Genomic DNA, 23,068 nt, shown 5'->3' on the forward strand with positions numbered 1-23,068 from the left:
CCTGAGCCCTGTCCTGTGGCCGGCAGCTTGGCAGCTGCCAGATAAGGTTTACAGCTGAGCTGTTGTATGCCACGAATGAACAATGACCCCTTCCTGCATCCGGAGGCGATGCCGACCCTCCGTCCCGCGGCGCTGCCCCCACTAAACTGCCTGCTGCTCTTCAGGAGCTGGTCACAGCTCTGTCCAGCTCAAGGAGCTGTATTTCACTAATTAACCCTCTGCTGCTGCTTCGTCCCCTCTCCTCATCCCTCTGCATAACTGTCTCACCGTGGTCCTGGCGTGGGATAGATGCGGTTTCATACCTTCCTTCCTTAAAGGAGGCTGAAGCTTGATGGAGGGCAGATCCCTCTTAGTTCCCTGGGAAAGGCTCGGGGATCGCTCTCAGCAGTAGATGTTTGATCTTTTCCAGGGTCAGATTAAAGGGAGAGAAACAGTTTGCAAGTACATTCATTCCCCCAGCCCTCATCTCCCCCTCTCTAGCTGTCCTGGACTTCTGGGGGGAGATGAGTTTTGCAGAGAGAAGGAGACTCTGGGGGGGGGGGGACAGGACAGCGTGGGGAGGGGGAGGCGATGGGGTTGGTGTGCCATCGCGGCATGACCTGATGTGCCCTTCGCATCTCTGGTCCCTGCAGTCCGCGGACTCTGACCTGCCGTACCCCCCACCCCAGCGGGAGCCCAACATTTACATGGTCCCCCAAGGAATCAAACCGGTCCTGCAGCGCACGGCCATCGAGGTGAGTGATGGGGAGCACATGAGGCAGCTCACCCCCTCACAGAATAACACCCCTAATGTGTGCCCCTAACAGAGGGGATGAGACCCAGAAATGGGATCCAAGCCAGACTCTGTGGATACAGAGTCCCGCCAGTGCTGGGAGCTGGTTCTGCCCATGGCTTATCAGTCAAAAAACGTTGTCTTGCTGGGAAAACAAGTCTCACCAAGCAGTCAAGTCCTAGGGCAGAGCACAGCCCTGGACCACACTTGGTTTTTAGAAGGACAGTCTGCCTCACACTGGGATACTTGCCCAAAACAGAGATGCTCCATTAATAGGTAAGCAGTTGTGGACCTGGTGTATTGGTGCATCCGGAGAAATGCTTGCTGTAAGACCTGGCTTCTCCCAGCACCAGCTGTCCTACATGGCTGATGTTACCATGAGTTGCGGCAGGGGAGGTTTAGATTGGATGTAAGGAAAAATTTCTTTACTGAAAGAGTGGTGAAACATTGGAAGAGGCTGCCCAGGGAAGTGGTGGAGTCCCCATCCCTGGAGGTATTTAAAAGACGTGTAGATGAGGCGCTTAGGGCCATGGTTTAGTGGACATGGTGGTGTTGGGTTGACGGTTGGACTCGATGATCTTAGAGGTCTTTTCCAACCTCAATGATTCTATGATTCTATGATTCTATGTGGCTCTCCTTCATGGTGGGCCAACCTTCAGGTTTACCTCCATTGCTGAGAAGCTCAGTGAGAGTCCTGGAGGCAGACCTTTGGCTCAGTCTTTGCTGTCTGTTCCCTTCACCCTTCAGATCCTGGCCTGGGGGCTGAGGAACCTCAAGAGCTACCAGCTAGCCAGCGTCACCTCGCCCAGCCTGCTGGTGGAGTGTGGAGGCCAGCTTGTGCAGTCCTGCGTCATCAAGAATGTCAAGAAGAACCCCAACTTTGACGTCTGCGTGCTCTTCATGGAAGTGGTGAGCACCTGGTCCCCACCCTGCAGTGGTGGGGTCATAGGAGAGCTGGTTGGGAAGGACCTCCAGAGGTCCCATAAAAAATGCATCCTATGGTGAAGTTAATTCTGTCTTGCTCTCCTCGGTTCCTTTTGGGGAGGTGCAGAGCAGCTGCCCTCTCTGCCCTGCGTAGTTACGTGTTCCCTCCCCTCTGCCCACAGCGTTTACCCAAGGAGAGCCTGTACAGCCCCCCCATCATCGTCAAAATCATTGACAACAGGCCGTTCGGCCGAAGGCCTGTGGTGGGGCAGTGCACCATCCGCTCATTGGAGGACTTCTACTGTGACCCCTACCGAGAGGAGACGGACGGTCCCCAGGAGCACTCAGGTACGTGCTGCCATGAGGACCATGCTGGCTGCACACCCGTGCCCTTCTCCAGGAGGAGCTGTGGGTCGCTGTATACGTTACTTTTAGCTCAGCTCAGCTGTAGGTCTGATCCAAAAAGCCCAGGAGGTGCCAAGGAGGAGTTTAGCTCCGGGGTTGGTTGGTGAGCTGGGCTGTCCCTTGGCCAAGCTGTCCAAGCCGCGTGAACATGAGCTTTGGCTGGTGTGAAGGCTCTGGGCAAGGTTGAGAACGCTCCTGGAGCTTGATCCCAAGGTGGCTCGGCTTTGGGGTTTCTAACAGCTGGATGTCCTGGTCATGCTCGTGTTTGCTCTGATTGCAGATGATGTGAGCCTCACGCCCAGGGATGACGTCCTAATTGACATCGATGACAAAGAGCCTCTTATTCCTGTTCAGGTATGGAAAAAATTGCAGTGGTGGGAAGACACTGGTTTCTTACTTTGCGTGATATGGGGGGAACTTGTGCAGGTACAGGGCTGGGGTGGAGACCGATGCAGATCTCTGATACGAGGTCGTGTCTGGTTGTAACCTTCCTTTTGCAGCTTCCACCTCTGTTTTCACCTCCTCTCCTCCACCATGCCATAACGAACAACCACAAACTCATCCTTCTCCCCTACGTTTAATATGAGGCATCAAATTTGCTTTTCTGGGGGAGAGACAACGCTCTCCATGCCAGGCTCTTCCCTCCAGCGTCTCTTCCTCAAATGTATGGTTTGGTCTGAGGCTGAAAAAGGTTTGCAGTCATCCCCTTAGGGCTCTGCTGTGCGGGATGCTCTCTTGGAAGTGACACTCTCTGCCCCGAAGAGCTGACAGCCTTGAGGGGGCTCACCCCAGCACTGGACAGGGTGCACTGATGTTGGCAGATGGGACAGTTTGCCCAAGGTCATGCTTGGAAGCAAAGGTTAGAATCATAGAATCATTAAGGTTGGAAAAGACCTCTAAGATCATCGAGTCCCACCGTCGACCCAACACCACCATGCCCACTACACCATGGCCCTAAGCGCCTCATCTACACGTCTTTTAAATACCTCCAGGGATGGGGACTCCACCACTTCCCTGGGCAGCCTCTTCCAATGTTTAACCACTCTTTCAGTAAAGACATTTTTCCTCACGTCCAATCTAAACCTCCCCTGGCGCAACTTGAGGCCGTTTCCTCTCGTCCTACCGCTTGTTACTTGGGAGAAGAGACCGACACCCACCTCGCTACAACCTCCTTGCAGGTGGTTGTAGAGAGCGATGAGGTCTCCCCTCAGCCTCCTTTTCTCCAGGCTAAACAACCCCAGTTCCCTCAGCCGCTCCTCATCAGACTTGTTCTCCAGACCCCTCACCAGCCTCGTTGCCCTTCTCTGGACACGCTCCAGCACCTCGACGTCCTTCTTGGAGTGAGGGGCCCAAAACTGAACACAGCGTTCGAGGTGCGGCCTCACCAGGGCCGAGTACAGGGGCACCATCACTGCCCTGCTCCTGCTGGCCACACTATTTCTGATACAGGCCAGGATGCCATTGGCCTTCTTGGCCGCCTGGGCCAAGGTTCCCTGAGGCTCAGTCGTCCTCACCACAACCACACGGCCAGGTCTCCTTTCCCCAGTTTTGCTCTCTGTTTGCAGGATGCTTTGCTGCTTCCAAACCCACTTGCTGCTTTCAGCAGCTCCAGTTACTCTGCAGAGGGTCATGGTGGGGACTGTGATTGCAGAGTATCCCATGGTGGTGGGAACTGGACATGTTTTAGCAGGGTCAGTGAAGGAGGAATGTGTTGATGCTGTTGCAGAAAGCAAGCTTCTACGTGCCATGAGTTTGAGGGGTCTCAGCTGTCCCTTGTAGATGGGCCGGGCTGGGCAATCCACCAGGGTTGCTGTTCCTCCTTCCTGAAGCAGAGCTGGAAGGTGTCTGGCCACGCGGGTGACGCTGGCCCTGCTGGTGCTTCGCATTTCTACGGCCCTTGGGTTTCTTTGCCAGCAGATGTGTCCTCTTTGAGGCAGAGACCTGCCAGGGCTGACGTGTGCGTGTGTGATGCACAGATCTGTAGGTGACCCTGATTGCTCAGGAGCAGCTGAAAGCGTCGTCAGACGCATTTGGTGGAGCTTTTCATGGTCTCCTTTTCCCTTTGGTGTATTTAACGTGCGCTGGCATTTCCTTCCTCCCTGTTTTAAAGGCCGTGGGTGCTGCATGGTGCCTCGGGCTAGAAAAGCCTGAGCTTTCTGTAAGAGATCTGCCTCTCAGGTATGCCTCTTGCCTTGCCTTTCACTGCCCATAAAAGCAAGATGTATAATTCCGGTGTCAATGCTTCTGCTCTTTGTTCATCTCCTTGGTGGCACCTCAGTGTTTCTGTTCACGAGGACTTTACGATCCACTGATCAGTGCCACCAGATATCTGCGGTCATGTCCCAAGGTGGGCTCAGACTGGGGTCCCAGCATCAGGCTGTCCCTGGAGATTCAGAGCTGGAGCTGGAGCTGCACCTCTCTCCTTGCTGCATCCCTCGTGCTAGGTTGTCTGCTTTAGGTTTGTGCCATGCAAGTCCTCCCTGCGGCTGAGGAGCGTGCGTTGCATGCTGCAACCTCTGCCCAGTTCAAGGCTTTCAGGCTTCGGGCTAAGGAAAAATCAAGATTTTGGCCAGTGCTCAGCCAAAGCCGTGGGTGTGGGACTCCAGCCTGTTGCGGTCTCGCCTGCAGCTGGCCCTGCTCATGCCTACCTATCCCAAGCACTGATGAGATCCAGGCTGGTGCTCTCAGGCAAGGTCACCCCGCAGTCCTTGCAGCGAGGCATGTCAAACGAGCTGGCTTTTCGGGTTCCCCCCCCAGCCAAGAGGTGGGACGTTCATATGCTCAGCTCCCTGGGACGCTGGCATCTTGTCCCGAGATGCTTCAGTATTGATTAAGAACTGGACAGTGGAGTTTGAAAACATTGGCCCAAGTGAACAAGTGTCATTGAAAGGAAAAAGCAACTCCAGACAGAAAATACTACTGACAACCTAACTGGCTTTCTGTTTGCCTGCCATTTGTGGGTTTGTCTTAATAATTTACAATTGTGCTTCGTCTTGTATCAGTAAAGTAACTGGAGCATGTCTGCAAAAACCACACCAAAACGAGTCTTGGAAAGGGAACCTTCGCTTCTGCAAATAAAAAAACAACCCCCTTTTTCTCGCCTAGCGCAGAAAACGCTTGGAGAAAAGTGCAGTCAGGGAATAACGTGGGTAGGAGAGTTGGGGTGCAGGTCCTGACTTTACCTCTTATTAGCTGCGTGATGCTGGGCAAGCGATGTCTCTTTGCTGCACCAAGGAAGCCGGTGGCACCCAGTGCCTCCCCCAAGGCTGCGAGACCCTCTGCAGAGCCAGCTGTGGGTGGGACGGGTCCCCAGGGAAGGGTCAAGGCACCCAAGGACGGGTTTGCTTCTCCCACGGTGGCAGGCACAGACCTAATTCAAGGGCTGGGAGCGTGCGTGAAGGACGGGAAGGTGCTGCCTGGTGGCAGATGCCAGGTGGAGTTTGCTTTAGCCGCAGGATAAGACCCCCAACAGAGGGTTTTTCTGGCCCCCCCTCCTGACCCACAACCACAGATGGGGCAGCGACGGGTGGACTGGTTTTGCGTCTGCAACTCCAGCAAGCTGCAAAGGCATAATTTCTTATTTTTTGATAGAAAAATCTACCCAACTTTCAGTTTGGTTTGACTGATTTTTTTTTTTTTTTTTTGGCATATTCTGAAATCTACAGTTTAAACTCTCCCCCTTTCTTTTTTTTTTTTGGTCAATTTTGAGAAAAATGATGCTGTGTGGCAAAATAACAACCTGCAGCACGTCCGACGTGCAATACTGCTCTTCGAGATTGTCAGGACCGTCTCCACGCCGTCCCTCTGCTGCCTTTTTCTGACGGCAAAACCATTTGTTAAATGCAACTGCTGTTACAAAATCTTTCCTTTCCTCTGACCCTCATCTGCCAGCGCTGTTTCCCACCCCTGATTTTTCTGTGCCTTTGCCGGGGTCACTCCAGACCCGCAGTTGCTCCTGCTCCTTCTCCTGTGGCTTTGGTGGAGGTAACGAGAAGGAAATGCAATTCCCTCTGGGAAACCAGGGTTTTGACCCAAATTTGCTTCCTCGCGGGGTGCCAGCAGACCTGGGGCTTGGGCTGGCTGCTGCAACGCAGGACGAGGCAGGCCCTTTCAGCCCAGTCGCTAATTACCCTTTTACTCTGCTTAATGGAAATTCCCCTGCTTTGTTTTGCCAGCGGTTTATTAAGCCAGTGGCTGCTTTTTTGAGGGAGGTGAGGGGAGGAAAATTTCCTCCCATAAATATCCTTTACGAGAGCCGCAGGCGAAGGCTCTGCTGGGTGCAGAGAGGGCTGTGCCCGCTGTTGCTTGAAATGCTCTGATCAGATTGCCACGGCTTTTTAATGAAAAGGCATCTTCTTTACAGATTTTTCTTTTCTTTGGGCACTTTCTAGTGGCGAAAAATCAAGAATGTTTTTCGTGTTAATTTTGTAGCACTTCATTCACTTTCAGTGCTTCCCCCCGAGACCCATTCACCGTTTCCCTGTTTTCCCCAGGTTTTGTTGCACCTGGAGGTGAGGGCAAGGCAAGAAAGAGAAACCCGGGGCTCACACTCTTCTTACGTTTGCGCTCCAAAAATGGCAGAATTTCAAAATTCTTTTGGCTTCCGCCTTTTTTATTGCAGTTAGTTTGGAAAAGAAAATGAAAAATTGTCCTTCAAAGCTTTTTTTTTTTTTTCCCCATCTTTTGACCAGCGTTAACCGTGAACACGCTTGTTGGTGGCATGGGACGTGCAAGCCAGAGATCATAGGTGCTGTGTAGACATGCGTGCACTGAACGAACCAAGATGTAGGTGTCTGGATTGACTTTTATCAGGCCACCGTGTTTGGGGTACAGCTAGCAGCAGGGACCAGGCATGGTCCTGGAAGTCCAAGTCTATCACCGTGGCTGCTGGTGGGAGTTTTCCTATTGATTCCCCATGCTGGATCATCCCATTTACACCTGCATTTGAGGAACCAAAGGTGCAAACCTCCATCGCTGCTGAGGTGGTGCTTTGGCCACGTCCATCGCCAGGGGACCTCTTGGAGATGCTGACCCAGAGGCAAAGGCAGCTGGGCAGGGTAGTTTGGGGTATTTTGGGGTAGTTTGGGAGGCAGAGCAGTATCGTGGTATGCAGGGACCTCTTGAACGTGCAGCTCAGCACCACGCTGGGTGTCGATCGTGTCCACAGAGCGGTCAAAGATGGCAGAAGGTGACGGGAGAGGTGGGAGGAGAGGGGCAGCCCGCTTCTCCTCCGAGCCTGTCCTGAAACCTGCTCTTCGTTAGGCTAATTTGGAGTGAGGCCGGAGGCTCTGTTATTGTGTGTACGCAGTGCCCTGGCACAGCGGAGCTGTTTAAATTGCAAACAAGAATTAATCCGCTCCTCAGATGTGGCCGTGCATCGTGGGGAAACCGTCGCTCCGTGAGCCGCACCCTGTCACCGCAGGGGCCACAGGATCTGGCCCTGCTCCCCCCATCTCCTCCCACCCCGGCACAAGCAGCTCCAAGCAGGAGTGGGGCGAGGGAGAGCTGCACCAAGGGCCAAGGGGACCCATTTCAGATGCCCGTACTCACTCAGGGCCGGGCTGGCGGGTTCCCCGTGAGGAGGTTGTGATGGGACGAAGGAAAGTAGCAGTCGCTGACCCTCCTCCAACTCCCATCCTTTCCAAAGCTTTGCTCTGGATGCTCTTGTCCAAACACACTTTCTGCTCTTTACCAGTTTTTAAACTCAGTGCAATACCTGAGCGCTCCTGCAGAAGCTGTAGGCACTTCTGACGGCATGCCAGATCCAGGTCTGTCTATCTGTCTTTTGAATTGCACCCTGCTACTCATCCTTCTTTGGAAATTTGTGTGCTTTCTACCCAAATTCATGGGAAAACGCTCTTTCCCTGGCTCTGAAGTTCTTACCCAAGACTTTGGGGTGCTCCTTGTCTCAGTGGAGACTCATAGACCATGGAGGGGTACATGGATCAATGTTTCATCCTCGGTACAGCTGGCTCTCCATCCACTACTTGCTTTGAAAATTAGGACCGCTGTAATGTCCGCAGCAGGTTGGGATCCATCACAGGGACCTGGTGTGCCCCCAGCAGCGGGGACGTGACTCTGCTAGAGCTAGAGCTCTGTGACCCGGAGGTGGCCCTTGGTGGCCCTGGTAGCCAGGCTCTCGTCTGGCAGGAGTAAATGAGGTTTCTTACTGACCTGGAGGCAAAAGAGGCATTTTTGGAAGGTGACAACCAGAAAATGGGGGCCCCGTCAGGGAACAGAGGGTTGTTGGCAGCCGGATCCTCAGCGTTTCTCTGCCACTGTTTGCTTCTCGGTGGAGGTGAGGGCCTGTCACCACCCTGGAGATGTTGCAGAGCAAGGAGAGCAGTTACTGGGTTTGGGGCTGCAGATGGGGGAAGATGCATCTTCCGGCAGCGTCGGTCCCTCCCTTTGTGCTGCCGGAGCCACGGGCACGGAGCATCCCGGTCTGAGTCCCGGTGGGGAGGAAGCCATCGTCCTGGTTGGTGTTGGGGCGGAGAAGTTGCTGACAGCTGATTCTCTGCGAGATCCCCAAAGCTTGCCCCATGGGCTGCCTGTTCAAAAGCCCTTCCCGAGTGTTGCCTGCAGGTGATCCCGGGAATCTTTTCCTTCTTGATACTTGCTCCCCCAGGCAGCTTTTGGCTGGGATGTGCAGAAGTAGATCTGTCTGTAAGAAAAGGCAGCCCACCTCCCCGTTCCTGTGTGCAGACCTCGTCATTAGGGGACTCAGGCTTGGTCCAACAATTAGCAAAGCATCCAGGAAGGTATTTATGGGCAGCGGGTGCAGAGGACAGAGGTGAGTGACCTTCTGGCCTCTGAGGATGCCTGTGAGGAAGAGGAGGGCTGTGGTAATGAGTGAGGGAGGGGTGGGTAAAGGGGGGCACCTCTGGCCTCACCAAAATGAGGTCCTTCAGCCTTAGGTTGCAAAGTGAAGTGAGGTGAGCTCTTGCTCATGTTTGACTTTCCTTTAACCAAAATAAATGACACCACAATATTGCATTATGTAATTTTTGTTTTTTAAATGTCCAGCAAAGGTCAGAAAAATATTTCCCTAGCAATGTCTCCAGACCTGAAGGCAGGGCCTTCTTCCTCAAAAATAGTTGCGGGCAACAGAAGTAATGAGCCGGGTTTCCTGCGGTGCTCCCGAGGCTGGTACGGGTGGAGCGGCTCAGCTTTTCCCTCCCGGGAGACACTGAGGTCGATGGGGCTCTGCGGGGCTGCGGCTCTCCCAGACCTTGCAGGGACTTCATCACGGTGTTAGGAAACCTGCTCAAATCGGCCTTTTGGGGACAAAAGCTATGGATGGGGACACACACGCTTTTATAGGGGTGTACACAGCATTTGCTGCTCGGGGGCTGCTCCTCAGCAGTGGTGGAGCGGCACGGGGGCTGCAGAGGTCCCTGCAGCTGCCTGGGGCTGCGTCGGAGGAAGGAGTGAGACAGAGGTTTGCGGCTGGAGGGACCCCAGCTCTGCAATAAATACTTTGTTCCCTGGGGCAGTTTGAAGGCTATTGAAAGCATCTGCAAGCTCGGATCAAACTCGGGGAACAGTTTAAGTGGGAGGTGAAAGGATGAGAGGGAGAGAGGGACATGGCAAAGCCAAAACACTGTGCTGCAGCGGTTTCAAAGTAGAAGACTCTGACATTTCTTTACTGAAACAAACATTTCGCAAACAAAACACCCTGCAATGAATTGAATTATTCAGTTTGACCCCAGATTAGTTCTTCTCTGTTTGTTTGTTTGTCTTTCACTTTTGCCCTTTGTTTGGGGAGTGGAGGAGGAGGGAGCTTGTTCCTGGAAAGCCAAACCAAAATTTCCACCATCTCCCTCCCTAACCTCTGAATTTTGGCCCTGGATGCTGTTCCTCCCATGCTCACCCTCTCCTGTTGTCGGACATGAGTTGGGGTGACTTTTGCTTAGGTGGTCTGACACCCCGCAACCATCGGGCTCCCTCCACCCCACTCTGCTCCCCTCCAGGGCCAGGTTTGGAGGGTGAAGGAGTCCCAGTCTGCAAAGGCCATCCTACCTCTTCTCCCTAGAAAAGAGGATGGATCCCAGGCCAGGAGCCCATGCCCGGGGCCGCAGTCTCCGTACCGCTTGCTCTTCCAGTGGTGACCTTGGAAGCAGGAGCCAGGATTGTTCCTGCCCGTGCATGTGTGCATGGGTGTGTTTCATTGTGTGGCTCCAAAGCCTTTCTCCCTCCTTGCCAAGCCTGGCTTTGGTCCCTCCTCTGATGGACGACTGGAACAAAGGATCACTTTGTTGTCCTCATCTGAAATAGAGAAAACAAACAGACGCAAAACCCCTCTGCTCTGAGGTTGCTGTGTGTGTTGCCCATCTCGTCCAAGTGGGATGAGAAGTTCAGCCCGAGGTCTGTTTAAAACAAGTCTGTGCGCACATGAACTGCAAACATCATGGTTACCAAATGCAAAGAAAAGAAGCTCCTAAAACTCATAGAAAAGCAATTTTTCTGTAGCAAGGTCTCCGGGGCTAAGCCCTTCTAGTCTGCTTCTCTGGGAGACGCGCACGGAGTAGGGTTTTGCAAGGGCTGAGCGTGCACAAGTGGCTGTGGGATTTCTTGGGCGAGCCAGGTGTGGATCTGCCGGTATTCCTGCCTGCTCTGCACCCGCAGCCTCCCCTTGTTCTCCGTGCTCTTTCCTGGGTCCTCATCCCCATTGGAAGCAGAGCAGGAAGGACAACCATGAGGTCCCTCTGCAGCCCCAAGGGATGAGCAGATATTTGCTTCTTCTGATAAAATAGTCATGGAGAGGCTGTCTCCCACTAGCCTCCGAGAGTTCCATGGGTGTCCTAGTGGGAACTGAGCCTGGGGAAATCTTTCCCCCATGAAGCAGCTGTAAATTCGGTGTTTTCAGCTTGACCCAAGGTCTGATGCAGGTCTGGTTCGACGGGGTGAAAAGCAGTGTGTTCGGGGACCAGCCTGAGCTGTCGAGAAGGGGGACCGCTGTCGGGCTTGGCCTGATGCTCAAAACCAGCTATTTCCTGGTGCGAACATCTCATTTCTCCCCCTTCTCCATCTCGAAGGAAACACACCTTGCAAGACAGCGGCAGAGCTGCTGCTTGCTGCCCAGGGCAGGGGTAGGTGACGGCAGCTCTTGGTTTGCCAAGGACAAGCTGCGCTTGTGCTCGGCGTTTTGTTTGTACCAGCCCTTCATCCTGAGCTCTCTTAATCCCCTTCTGTTAAAAACAGCCTGGGTCAGATCCCTCCCTGGCTCCTGCGATAAGCTTGCCTCGCTGCGTTTGCAAGCCCTCAGCGTCCGCAGGAGGAGATGCTGTCCTGTGCTGAGAAATATCAACAGCTTTTCTGTAACGTGGGTTTTTTTTTGCTGCAGTTTACCTTTAATACCCCATTTATTCTCTGCAACCATCCAAACCCAGTCCCATTTGATGAACACCAATGAAAACCCAAACCCTGCTCTCGTGCCAAGGATGCCTCGTCCGGGGAGACCTCAGCCTTATAACCCAGGGGAGGGGGAAGGCGGCACTGTTCGAGTTCATTCATTTTATTTCTCCTAAATTGTGCTTTTGCTGATGTATGTTAAACAGTGTTTCTCTAACCCCATTGATAACCAATCATTTTAATTTGTAGCTTGCGGAGGGTATGACCAGCTCAGCATTAATTAACATACCAGCTTCTTGGGCCCAGCCTCATGTATGTATTGCTTAATTTCTAACTTACTTGCTTGATTAATGGGTTTTATCAATGATATATGTGCATATATATATATTTAAAGATCTGCAAAAATTGAGGCATTTCTTTTTGTGAAAGATCCCCTCGCTGTCCTAGAAAAATGGGAATTTCATCTTGCTACAGGTGTGTGTGCATTTCAGCAATCGTTTTCCTTCACGCCAAAGAAAACGAGGTTGGTTTTGGGAAGAGGGATGAGGCAGCTTCCCCCCTCTCGAGCTTGCGGAGCCGGCAGAATTACATATGTGCTCGAGGTCAGGTGTCTTCCCAACAGCCTCTGGCTTCTCTGTGCACACCAGCAGAGCCTGGTAGCTCGGTGGAGATGGTGTGTCCTGGGTGGCTGCAGTGGCATGTTTGAGGACTTGATGGGACTCCTGTGCTCCTCCATGTCCTAGCTCAGGGACCGTGACGAGTCCTAGGCATCACGTTGGTATAAGTTGAACTAAGAAGGTGTCGGCCTTCCACGAGGAGGAGGGTTTCACCCCAAGGGAGGTTTCATCTCATCAGCAGGACTTTGCACAGTCCTGGTTCTTGCAGGTATACAGCCTGGTGCCCTCAAAGCGTGGGGATGAGGGAGATGCCAGGCAGCACCCGAGCAGTGACAGATCCCTCCTTGCAAAGTGTCTCCTGCTCCCTTCATTTTTCATAAGAAAATCAGATGTTTGGGATGTTCCTGGGTTTTGTAAGAAGGGCAGTGAAGCTGCTTTGCTTTCTCGGGGCTGACACTCCAGAGGAGCAATTCTTCTCCATGCCCCAAATTCATCCCTAGCAGGGTTGCGACCCTGGGGCTCTTCACCCCTCTTAGATCCCTCTTGATACAGGCCCATGAGTTACAGGACAGGGGCTGTTCCCCCCAAGAGCCGTGCACGTTTCTCCCCTGTGTTTCAGGCCAGAATTAGTTGCGTTGCTTTCCGCTTCCTCGCTGCGATAAACAGCGACTCCTTCCCACTGGCTGAAGCCGGAGCAGTGCCCGCGAACTGCAGCCCTGGCGTGTAAAACACCGATGAGTCAGCCCAGACCTTTGGAAGAAGGTCAGCTCAGAGGTGTTATTTATGCTGTGCCTTTGGGAGGAATAGTCTCCCTTTGAGGTCTGACCATGTGGGATGGAAGGAAAGATAAATTGGGCTTTCACTTGCTGAAAATAGAGTAAAAATCGAGCAAGCAGAGCACACGAGTAAGAGGTGGGTTGCAGCTTCATGGCAGCTGTAGCTTTTGCATGCAGAAGCCCCTGATGGGCATCTTTGTAGGTCTTGGCATAGGGTTGGAGGCATGTTTAACGTCCAGCCTGTCTCTCCGTAATATAGAGGTATGTGCTTTGTTGGCCCTACATGCATCTCTCCAGTACCTCGTTTATCCTTTGCACCCACAAAACGTTGTTCGCTGATGCGGCTTCCTTCGTCGCACAGTGAAGGCAGATGGGTGCCTGTGCTGGGGTGCGGAGTATGGAGACAAAAGCTCCGTAAATAGCCTCCCCCCTCCCTCTGTTCATCAGCATCTTTAATTTACGTGAATATGTTTTTGGTTTAGTTCAAATAAAATTTTACCAAAAAAAAAAAAAAAAGAAAAATAAAAAGAAAAAAGCTGCAAACCATTAATTTAAAATAAAAGCAACAGAATATTAGGCAGTAATAAACCCATTCTCCTGGCCTTCACCGGGACCCTACAAGAATGTGATTAAATATAATAAACCTCACGTCGTGGAGAGCTGCTGACGCCTCCCGGGGGAAACCATCCTGTTTTGGAAAGCGTGTCACTGCGATGGCCCGTGCATGTCTTCCTTCCCGTCTCCTTCTCCTTTATAGCTGGGGAGCTTCGCACGAAAGCAGGAGCTGTGGAATGAGGCATAGGGGCTGCAGCTGGTTAAATATTAGGAAAAAAGCTTTTACAGCCAAAAAAATCCAGCCCGGTGTGGAGTGTGGGAGGGAGCTCCTGAACTTCGCCAGGTTCTGCCTCCAACCGTGGTGTTAATGACCCGGAGGAGGGGGAGCGTGATGGGAGATCGTGGGCTTGCCCTTCGTGGAGAGCTGAGCTCGCAGATCAGTCTGCCCGTCTCCTTGGTGGAGTCCACAGGAGTTATTTTTTCCCTTCACCTCGAGCATGTGGGTTATCTGCCTCCCCAGCAGCGTGGCCTCAGCGTGCTGAGAAAACCTTGAAAAACCCCAGACCCACAAACAGCTCTGGAAAACGGGGCAGGCATTGCCAGGGGGACCCGGAGAGCCTCCAAGGAAGGCGATGGCCATCGCCTCTGCTCCCTGTGGCAGCAATCACCTACACCCCCCCCGGGGGGTAAAGGCTGGGGAGAAGTGATAGTGTGGTGGGGATGTCAGGTCAGGGCTGCCAGAGCTGATGCTTCAGGCTCTGCCTGAAGCCTGCATGAATCCAAGCACTTAATCTGCAATTGTTTATAACCTAGTTCATAAACCCTTTCTAATCTGGCCTCTCTCCGCACTCCTCTGGTGCAGCTGTTGCCAAAGTCCTCCTAGAAAAATTCAGGAGTTGTCCCTTCGCCCCTCTCTTGTCCCTCCTGAGAATCTTTGTCATAAGCAAAATGAGACGATTTTGCAGCACTGATGTCTCGTAGACCCACCTCTCTGCTCCAGATCTGTCCCCTTCCCGCCGTGCTGAAATCCTGGCTCACCCCTCTGGAGTTCAAGTGATTCAATCATGATCAAAGGGTGAAATAGAGACTCACGACTTCTTAAAATGTCAAAATAAGCTCTTTCATGAGCCATTTCCCCCTCCCTGCTTGTAATTATCCACAAAATCCCCTCTGTAATTTTCCGCAAGATCCCCTCTTTGTTGTCCCGTAAATCCCCTTTTCAAACTGTCAAACCATCTGAGAGCCCCACCTGGGCTTGGCCAGTGTCCCCTTGAAGCTCTCCGAGGATGGAGGTGCCATCGCCCTCCGTGTCTCTGCCACGATGCCCACCAGAGCCGACCTGAGAGTGTTCGGGGTAAGATCCTGGTGACCCTAGGGTTGTTAATTTGGGAAAGCACAGGGGACTGCAGGGCAGAGGAGAGCCCATAGACATTGTCAGGAGAAGGTGCAATACACCTCTTGCTAAGATCAAAGCCTATATTTAGTCAGCTGAATCATGACTAAAGCTCAAGTAGATGTAGTATAGATGCCAGCACCAGAGCTGGTCACACCAGGATCCCTTTACAAACAAGGGACTGTAAAACTTTCTGTGCCTTTGGCCTGTTTTTGATACCTGCCTTAAGAGCAATATTTAAATGGAAACTGTTTGGGGCAGTGTCCCATCCTTCTCCTTTTCCACAGAGCATAGCGCAATGGGAGCCGAATCCCGAGCCGGGTCCCTGTGTGCCAGGGCAGTACTAATAATAAATAAGAGCATTACTGATTGTTGAGGGCAAGAGGAGAACACAGAAATGCTTCTGAAGAATCACTTTAAAATGTCAACAGCTAGGAATTGCCAGAAAGCTGCTCGTGCAAGCGAAGAATAAGCACGGTATATTTGGGGAGGATACGTTGCATTTTGCAAAGCACCTGTTGGCCACCGAGGGGCTTTGAGGGCCCTAATCCCCTTTGGCAGGGTGTCTTCGTCCATGTCTCCTCCAACCTGCTCAGGCTCAGGCTCAAAGGGACAGACAGGCTCCTTCTCCTGAGAAGTACAAATGAGCTTCCAAGTCCTGTTGAGTGAAAACGTGGGGTTAGTGTGAAAGCCCCGACGTGGGTGGCAGGCGGTGGGAGTGGAGGGACCCAGGTTTGCAGGAGAGCCGTGGAGCACCCTTTGCAGAGGACCTCTCACGTGGTTAATGCCCACGCAACTCCTGCGTTCCCAGCTGTGAAATGGTCTGGCAAGATCTCCTCTCCCCGAGCTTAACTTGCTGGAGCAGTAGCAGGAGTCAGGCAGTTCATGAGCGTCTCCCAGAGGAGAGGAGCTCATGAGGAGCCCTCAGACACCTCTGAGCTATGAAACTGTGACGAGGAGCCCCCGTTCCCCCCGAGAAGCACTATAAGGTGCTTTCTACGCAGTTGTTCGTACCATTATTTTGGCTTGTGATGCTTTGGTTGTAAGAAATACAAATAACCCATCAAATGACAAGTTAGCAAAGCTAACCCAAGCCAAAAAAAAAAAAAAGTCAAAATCTGTAAACTATTTGGAATAATTGGTTATTTGCTGTGTTTGCTAGTTCCAAATCGGAGCACATATTTTACGGCTTATCCTGTTACTGTTAGTTGGAAGAGCTCTTGGTGTTGGATATCTCCTGCTGAAAACGGTCGCCAACCCGCTCTGCAGCCCAGCGTTGCCCCTCGGCGCGTTCCTGCCGTCGTCTTTTCTCCCGGTGTTTGGTGCACGCTCGGGAGATGGCCCACGGCACTGCCACGGGCGATGGGTGAAAACCCTCCCAGACCAATCTGCATGGCAAGCTGGCTTTCCACCGGCTGGGGCTGCGGGGGAAAGCATCCCCAAACATAAACCATGGGGCAGAGAAAAAATGATGGCAGGGAGGTGTGTGGGAGGCTGCCTTTGGGTGGACATGGCTAAATGTAGGCTGATTGAACAGGATGGAAAAAAATAACTGAAAACAAAGTTTTCTCCGCTTCTGAGCAAAATTAACAGTACGTTGAAAAAAAAAAAGGTGAAACAGCCAGAAATGCATAATTTCTCTTTATGAATATCTGACAGTTCTCACCCTGAGGGTTAATGGAAGGATAAGCCAAGTCCTCTTGCAGCCTGCCTGTGTGGATGCATGTGGTTTTTTTCCTCCTCCCTCCAGTGCTGCTTTCTGCAGGTCCCTGGGATAGGTTGAAGGAACCAGGTGAAAGGACCAGGTTAACCCAAGGATAACCCAAAGACAGGTCCCTCTTGGGGAAGAGGTTGGAGTTCAAGGACATGGGGAGGTTGTTAGCATGAAAAAGGCTTCCTCCAGCTCCCAAGGCCTGGCAGATGAGACATCCCAAGCCCGGTTTGTGACATGTCCACCCCAGTGCCTTGGGCAGGGCATGGCCTCCTAGCAGGAAAATCTTGTTTTTTCCTGCCTCCCGGGCACTTCTGCAGCTGCTCCTGGTCTACGCTTGTAGGTGATGGAGCCCGTTGGGCAGCGGAGGCTGACATGCCTCCCCGGCGTGGGGATGGCTGGCACCTTCCTTGGGTGGTGGGTGGCTGGTGGGCTTCACTGCAGCCGTTGCATTGCAGAACCGCCCCAAGGATGCCTCCTGCAGCAGCGAGCTGCTCAGTTTCCTGCCTGGGCATGCTGACCTCTGGAGCAATGCTAGACGGAGCAGCAAAGGGATTTAGGATGTGGTTGGAAAACCCCCAAGGAGCGCAGCTGCGGTGTTTAAAGACATTTTTGTGTTGCCCAGCTGTTTGCCATGGCCTCTCCGCCGGCGTGTTTTGCGCCCATGGGAGGACAGGGCTGGGCTGGGTTAGTTTGGTCGGGTAATGAGCTGAGCTGACCAGGCTGCCTTTGCACTGGAGCAGATGAGGATGCTAATACCACCCTCTCCAAGGCTGAGATGCTGGGTGTCATCTCCTGCAAAAGCGTGGTAACAAACAGCTGGGGAGCTGCATCTATAAATGTCCAAGCTGTTTCTAGAGGGATCTTCTCATCCCAGCTGCAGAGCTTTCCCATAGCAGGAAATCTGCCTCCCAGATGTGAGGTGCGAGTACGTTTGAGACTGAGGCAGTGGCTCAGCTTCTTTAGAGGTAATATTTATTATTGCTATAATTATCTATATTCCCACAGGGAAGAGTGGGTAATCACTACGAGAGCAAGCATAAGTATAAAGACTTCAGTTGTCTCATGCCTGCTCTGCTCTCCTGGCTTTGCTGTCTGGATGTTAACCTGTCTGTGCCTCAGTTTCCCCCACCTGTAGGGTGATGATAAGGACTAAGTTTCACCAGAAGCCAATATGTCTGTTGTGTGGCAACTTCTCGGGTTTCCAGAAGTTTCTCTCCTTTTGCTCCAGACTGAAATGACCATTTCAACATATTTTGTGAAAACTGGGTTGTGCTGGATAAGCCCAGGCTCCCGCTATCCCCATCTGGGAATGCATCTGATAGGACGGGCTTGGAGTCGCAGGAAACCCTGGGCGGCGGGGAGAAAATCGCTCTGGCTCAGCCTCCCCAACAAAAATGAGGTTAAAACTGGTGCATTCCCCCCCCCACCCCGCCCCGGATGAAACAAAATGAGATTGAAAACATCCCGAGAGCTGCCGGGATGACACAGGTCTATATTTTGGCATCCGGAGGAGGGAGGAATTTTAATACCCTCAACAGCAATGTGCGTAGCCCTGGGTGAAAGTCCTACATGGAGATCAGGCACAGCTTAAACCTCCTTCCCTATTATATGGAGGGGGTAAGTCAGCGGCGGCTGCTGGCTCTGCTGATCCGAAGGCCTGATCCAGAATGCCCTTAAGGCTGCGTCTGAAGAGCCTCATTGACTTCAGAGGGATTTGCGCACCCGATTGAAGTTAAGCATGTGTCTGCGTGCTTTTGCTGTGTCCAAGCCATAATCCCAGAAATGTTTCAAGTGGGAAGTTGCAGCCTGCTGGTGAAATTCTGGTTTTAAAGACTTTTTTTTTTTTTTTAAATCTGAATTTCTTTATTTTTGGAAACGGCCGTGATTTTGGCCGTTAGACATTCCTCTCTTCCGGGATGCCCCCCTGGAAGGGGCTCTCCTGCTGCCCCTTTCCCGGAAAACTGATGAAATGGTCCCATTCAGGCTCTTGCCTAGTGAAATGGTCCTGGACCCTCTTCTGCTGCTCCTGTATTAAATGTTGACCTTTCCATTTTAGCAGAAAATGCCAAAGCTGGGCACCCTGGAGCTTGAAAGGTCTTGACTTTATCTCAGTACTGAATGGGAAGACGTTTGCAGTCCTGACTCCAGCCTCAGGGCATTTGGGATGCAGGTGCCAGCCCACGTTATGGTGGTCCCTGCTCTATGGGAGCTGTGGTTGTGGGGGAAGAAGGCATGAGCAGGGATGGGGAGACAGCAAACCTTCTGATAACCATGACAGTGGCTCACCGCATCTGAGTAAGCTTCTCCCCAAGCAAAAATTTTAGCTGTTAGTCACTTGATGTGAAATTTATCCACAAGCGGTGCTCAGCCATGGGCGTGTGCCACACTGCAGCGCTCATGGGGTCCATGCAAAAGTTGGAGAGGGCACGCAGGATGCTTGAGGTCCCTCAGCCATCTGTGCCAGGGCTCAGGGCACAGACCCCGCCTCTGAGGACCGTCCTGTACCATGCCCAAGACAAAACACTGGAGGTGATTTTGGCTATCGCCTGGTTGGTAAATGAAACCCCTGAATTCAGTCGCTCATGTGGTGGAGCCATTGCTTTCCCTGGCTTTCCCATTTGCAGGCAAATGGATTAATGTCCTTCGCTATTAATATTCCAGCTGCTCCCCTTGCCTCCTCGTTTTTTTTTTTTTCTTCCGCCTTTTTTTTGTAACGTCAGTAGAAATCAGCAAAAATATCTAACCAAATTCTTTGTCTTGGGGCTGCAGAAGATACCATGGGTGAGTCGTCAGATTAGTTTAAGTGCTTTCTTTGTAACTCAGTACCTGTGGAATGTCGTAGTAAAGCCACGATGGTCAGAGCGTAGCTTTTTAAACAATAAAACAGGGGAAGCGATGAAAGGCAATTTTTTTTTTTTCCAAAAAAAGGGAGGCAGCAGAGGCCTCAGAGTTAATTTATGTAATATTTCTATTAAAAACAATGTCTATTCAAGATAGCAATTTAAAGCCTGCACTGTTGGCTTAAAATATAAATCCAATAAACCTCTATTATGATTCCTCCATTAGGTCAGTGTGATGGAATTTTGTGGACTTCTAAAATAAGACATCATTATTTTTCAGGAATGCTTCATGAATCACAGTCAAAGCCCCTTCATCTTTGCTTGTATAAATTTCAAGAATGGTGCTCTTATAAAATATATACATTTGCTGAAGCCGGCAGCCGGCCGCCTTCTTGGAGCAGCATCCTCGGAGCTGGAATCCAGTTTGCATAGCAGATGAGGCAAATGCTCCTTCATGGCATTGCGGCTGTGGGCTGTGAGGTTGTGAGGCTTAGGCTGTATGAGATTTGCCCGTTTCTTTGTATAATATCAGTGAGAAGAGAGCTACATTATTCCTGAGAGAGGTGCAGCACCCAAGGACCATTTTTTTTTGGTGGAAGTCTATGCATTTTATGCATTTACTTGTTTGCCCGTGTGCTTTGTTTGGATGGGGAGGTTGGGTAGTGCTGGGACACAAACCAGGAAGGCAATCCCCATCCCAAAACCCAGAAGCCCCAAAACCTTCCAGGCAAAGCCTAAACCGGGGGCTGAGTTTAAGAGCAGTCCTCACGTCCTCCCTGAATTTCAGGCTGTCAGGACCATGTCAGCACAAGAGTTAGTTTGCCTCATCCCCTGTGTGGTCCTGCGCTGCGGTCCTGAGAAGACCACCACCCAAACTGGCCAAAACCTGCCCCTGGCCTAAAAATGCTGCATATTGCTTCTTGTGAGCTCTACCTCGTCCTCCCATGGAGAATCACCCTCTCTGCTGGCAGGTCTAGGTCCATGGTGTTGCTGTGGCTGCAACAGCTGGATTTGGGCTGGAAGCATCCCAAAAGCACCTTGAAACCAGGGAGTGAGTAGCTGCAGGCTGGGTTCACGATAGCTTCATCGCCTTTGCAGGACAGAGACCCACCAAACCCAGGCTGTGCCACGGGGTTGGTGCACGGGGCAGAAGTTCACCTCTAGCAATTATGGGAGGCGGTGCTGTCATTGATCGTCGGGGTTTGCTCGTGGAGATGCGTAACTTTGGTATCTCTTGCTGCCAGGAGGAAGAATTCATTGACTGGTGGAGCAAATTCTATGCTTCCACAGGAGAGAGGGAAAAATGTGGCTGCTATTTAGAGAAGGGCTTTGACACCCTGAAGGTAAGTGGCCTTGGCTGATTCTGGCTCACTGGACCTGCACTCTCCATGACATTTTTCCACAAGCTTTGATTTTTTTGAGTGTTTAGGCTTCTTTTTCTTCCAGGACAAAAAAAAAAAAAAAGGTCATTTTCCCCTGAGAGCAGGTACTTTTGTTTTAGAAAATAACTATTTTGAAAACTCAGTTTTCTTTGTAAAATCCTTTCTGGTAACTTTCTACTTTGCAGCCTTCAAGGTATTGTCACTTTTCTAAGTGGCAGAGGAGGTGGGGAGCGGCCACCCTGAAAAGTGTTTGGGAACAGCAAGGAATGCCAGAGATTGCTTAGGGAAGAGGGACATTTAGGTACCCTGTTACAAGAATTGCTAAAATTAACACAGGAGCCCAAATAGGACTAAAATGGGGAAGACCTTGCCTGGTCTTAAGGAAAACGTTCCCAGCAGGAAGGTCTCTTTGGCTGATGAAAAACCCTCTGCGACACCTTGGCTTAGTCTGGGTCTTCCGTGATGTGCTGCTAGTTGTTGTAGGGTTGCTCAATGTCTGTTCTTCATCACTGTCCTGGGGGGGGGCAACAAGGGTGACAGGTCCCAGGACTCTGTCCCAGTGGGTGGTATTTCCCCCAGACCAAGGAGCTTGGGTCAAGTCTTGTCCCAGATCGGTGGGGACACGCTGCCGGTCCCCCTCTGCCCGGGAGCAGTCCCTGCCCTCGCCCCCGTCTCTCCCTCCCCAGGTCTACGAGACGGAGCTGGAGAACGTGGAGGACTTCGAACATCTCTCCGACTTCTGCCACACCTTCAAGCTGTATCGCGGCCGGTCGCAGGACTCAAATGACGACCCCTCGGTTGTGGGGGAGTTCAAGGTGTGATGGTCTCTCTTTCTACCTGTACCCGGCAACGCACCCTGCTGGGTGGAAGGTCTGGCTGCTGAGCGGGATGATGCCAATTGACTGTTTTTGGGTAGGAATTCAGTGAGAAATGGGCCATTAAAGTAGACCACTGGGCCCAGTCTGAACAACCTGCCTGTGCAGGTCTGGCTGCTGTATTCCCAGCAGCGAGTGCGTTGCATGCTTCAAACCCAGTCCAGGCTGCGTCGTCAACCTCCAGCAAAAACCCATCTGGAGCCAACGCTGGATGTAAGCGATGGAGCATCTTCTTTCTCCGGGACGGTGGTGGGAGCACTGAAGGTCTCTCCAAGCCGGTGCTCAGCGCTCTCCCTTTGGAGGTGTCTGTCCAGTGCAGAGGAGCGATGCATCTTTTGCTCTTTTTAACCTTTAGCCTCTTTGCAAGAGAAGAGGGATTAAATTTTTCTAGGTGGTTTTTTCTTTTAATTCCTGCTCTGACTCAGCACTCTCCTCCCCCGCACAATACCCAGAGACTGATTCCTGCCACTTCACCGGGAGGAAATCAGCTCTGGTGAACAAAAAACTTGTAAATTTTTGCATTTTCTCTCTCCTCCTCCCGTCCCTCTCTCGGGAACCAGCTGCCTCGTCCAGGAACCCTTAAAACTGTCCCTGCAGAGAAAGTCTCAGCCTTAAACCCTGAGGGGACTGATTCTTAGCAAGGGTCCTTCACGCCTCTTTAATAGCACAAAGGCTCAAAGGACAGTGAAGTAGAAGAGGTAAAGGACAAACAGGCTGGAGTGGCCCTGTGCAGACTTATAACAGAGTGTGCATCCATGTTCAGGCAAGGGATGAATGATACAGGCAGCTTGCCACCCTGCTCCTGTCTCCCTCGACCGTGAAGAGCCTGACAGGACATGGTCTGGTCTAGTAGACCAGAAGAGGGTCAGGGCCTGGGCTCTGTCTCCAGCATTGTAGTAGCTGTAGATGCCCCATCCCTGGAAACATTCCAGGTCGGGTTGGACGGGGCTCTGAGCAACCTGATCTAGTTGAAGATGTCCCTGCCCACGGCAGGGGGGTTGGACTAGATGACCTTTAGAGGTCCCTTCCAACCCAAACCGTTCTATGATTCTGTGATTCTATGCAACCATCCAGACTGTGGTGGCAAGCCTGCTCACACGAGACCCATCTACGCGTGTGGATGTGCAAGCGCAGCTGAACACGTTTGTCCTTCACAGGGTTCGTTCAGAATTTACCCTCTCCCGGATGACCCGCGAGTCCCAGTGCCACCTCGGCAGTTCCACCAGCTGCCGGCCAGAGGACCCCAGGAGTGTCTTGTCAGGGTCTACATCATCCGGGCCTTCGACCTCCAACCCAAGGACACCAATGGAAAGGTATCCTGCTGGGGAAAGCTCTGGTGGCCTTCAATGTTGGCTCACGGGGTGGGGTCTTTCAACAGGTCAGCCCTAATTGATCAAAATTTGCATATATGGCTTAAAATTTAGAAACAACAGTGAGAGCAAAAATGAGAAAATCTACCCC

The 23,068-nt window shown here is 51.9% G+C and overlaps 1 protein-coding gene across 7 annotated transcripts in view; it reads left to right on the forward strand.

The window, feature by feature from the left end:
• Positions 1-23,068, forward strand: part of DYSF (dysferlin) — a 107,546-nt gene that overhangs the window by 48,555 nt on the left and 35,923 nt on the right. For 4 of the 7 annotated variants that reach the window (XM_076335619.1, XM_076335621.1, XM_076335618.1 and 1 more), the window contains 8 exons: positions 633-734; positions 1,520-1,681; positions 1,879-2,044; positions 2,382-2,455; positions 11,705-11,767; positions 20,595-20,693; positions 21,419-21,547; positions 22,765-22,920. In XM_076335619.1, coding sequence (XP_076191734.1) covers positions 633-734; positions 1,520-1,681; positions 1,879-2,044; positions 2,382-2,455; positions 11,705-11,767; positions 20,595-20,693; positions 21,419-21,547; positions 22,765-22,920 — 951 coding nt within the window. The remainder of the gene's footprint in view (positions 1-632; positions 735-1,519; positions 1,682-1,878; positions 2,045-2,381; positions 2,456-11,704; positions 11,768-20,594; positions 20,694-21,418; positions 21,548-22,764; positions 22,921-23,068) is intronic. The other 3 variants (XM_076335624.1, XM_076335622.1, XM_076335623.1) reach the window with 1 other exon arrangement.

Source organism: Aptenodytes patagonicus, chromosome 4 (genome assembly GCF_965638725.1).
Source record: "Aptenodytes patagonicus chromosome 4, bAptPat1.pri.cur, whole genome shotgun sequence".
Lineage (NCBI taxonomy): Eukaryota > Metazoa > Chordata > Aves > Sphenisciformes > Spheniscidae > Aptenodytes > Aptenodytes patagonicus.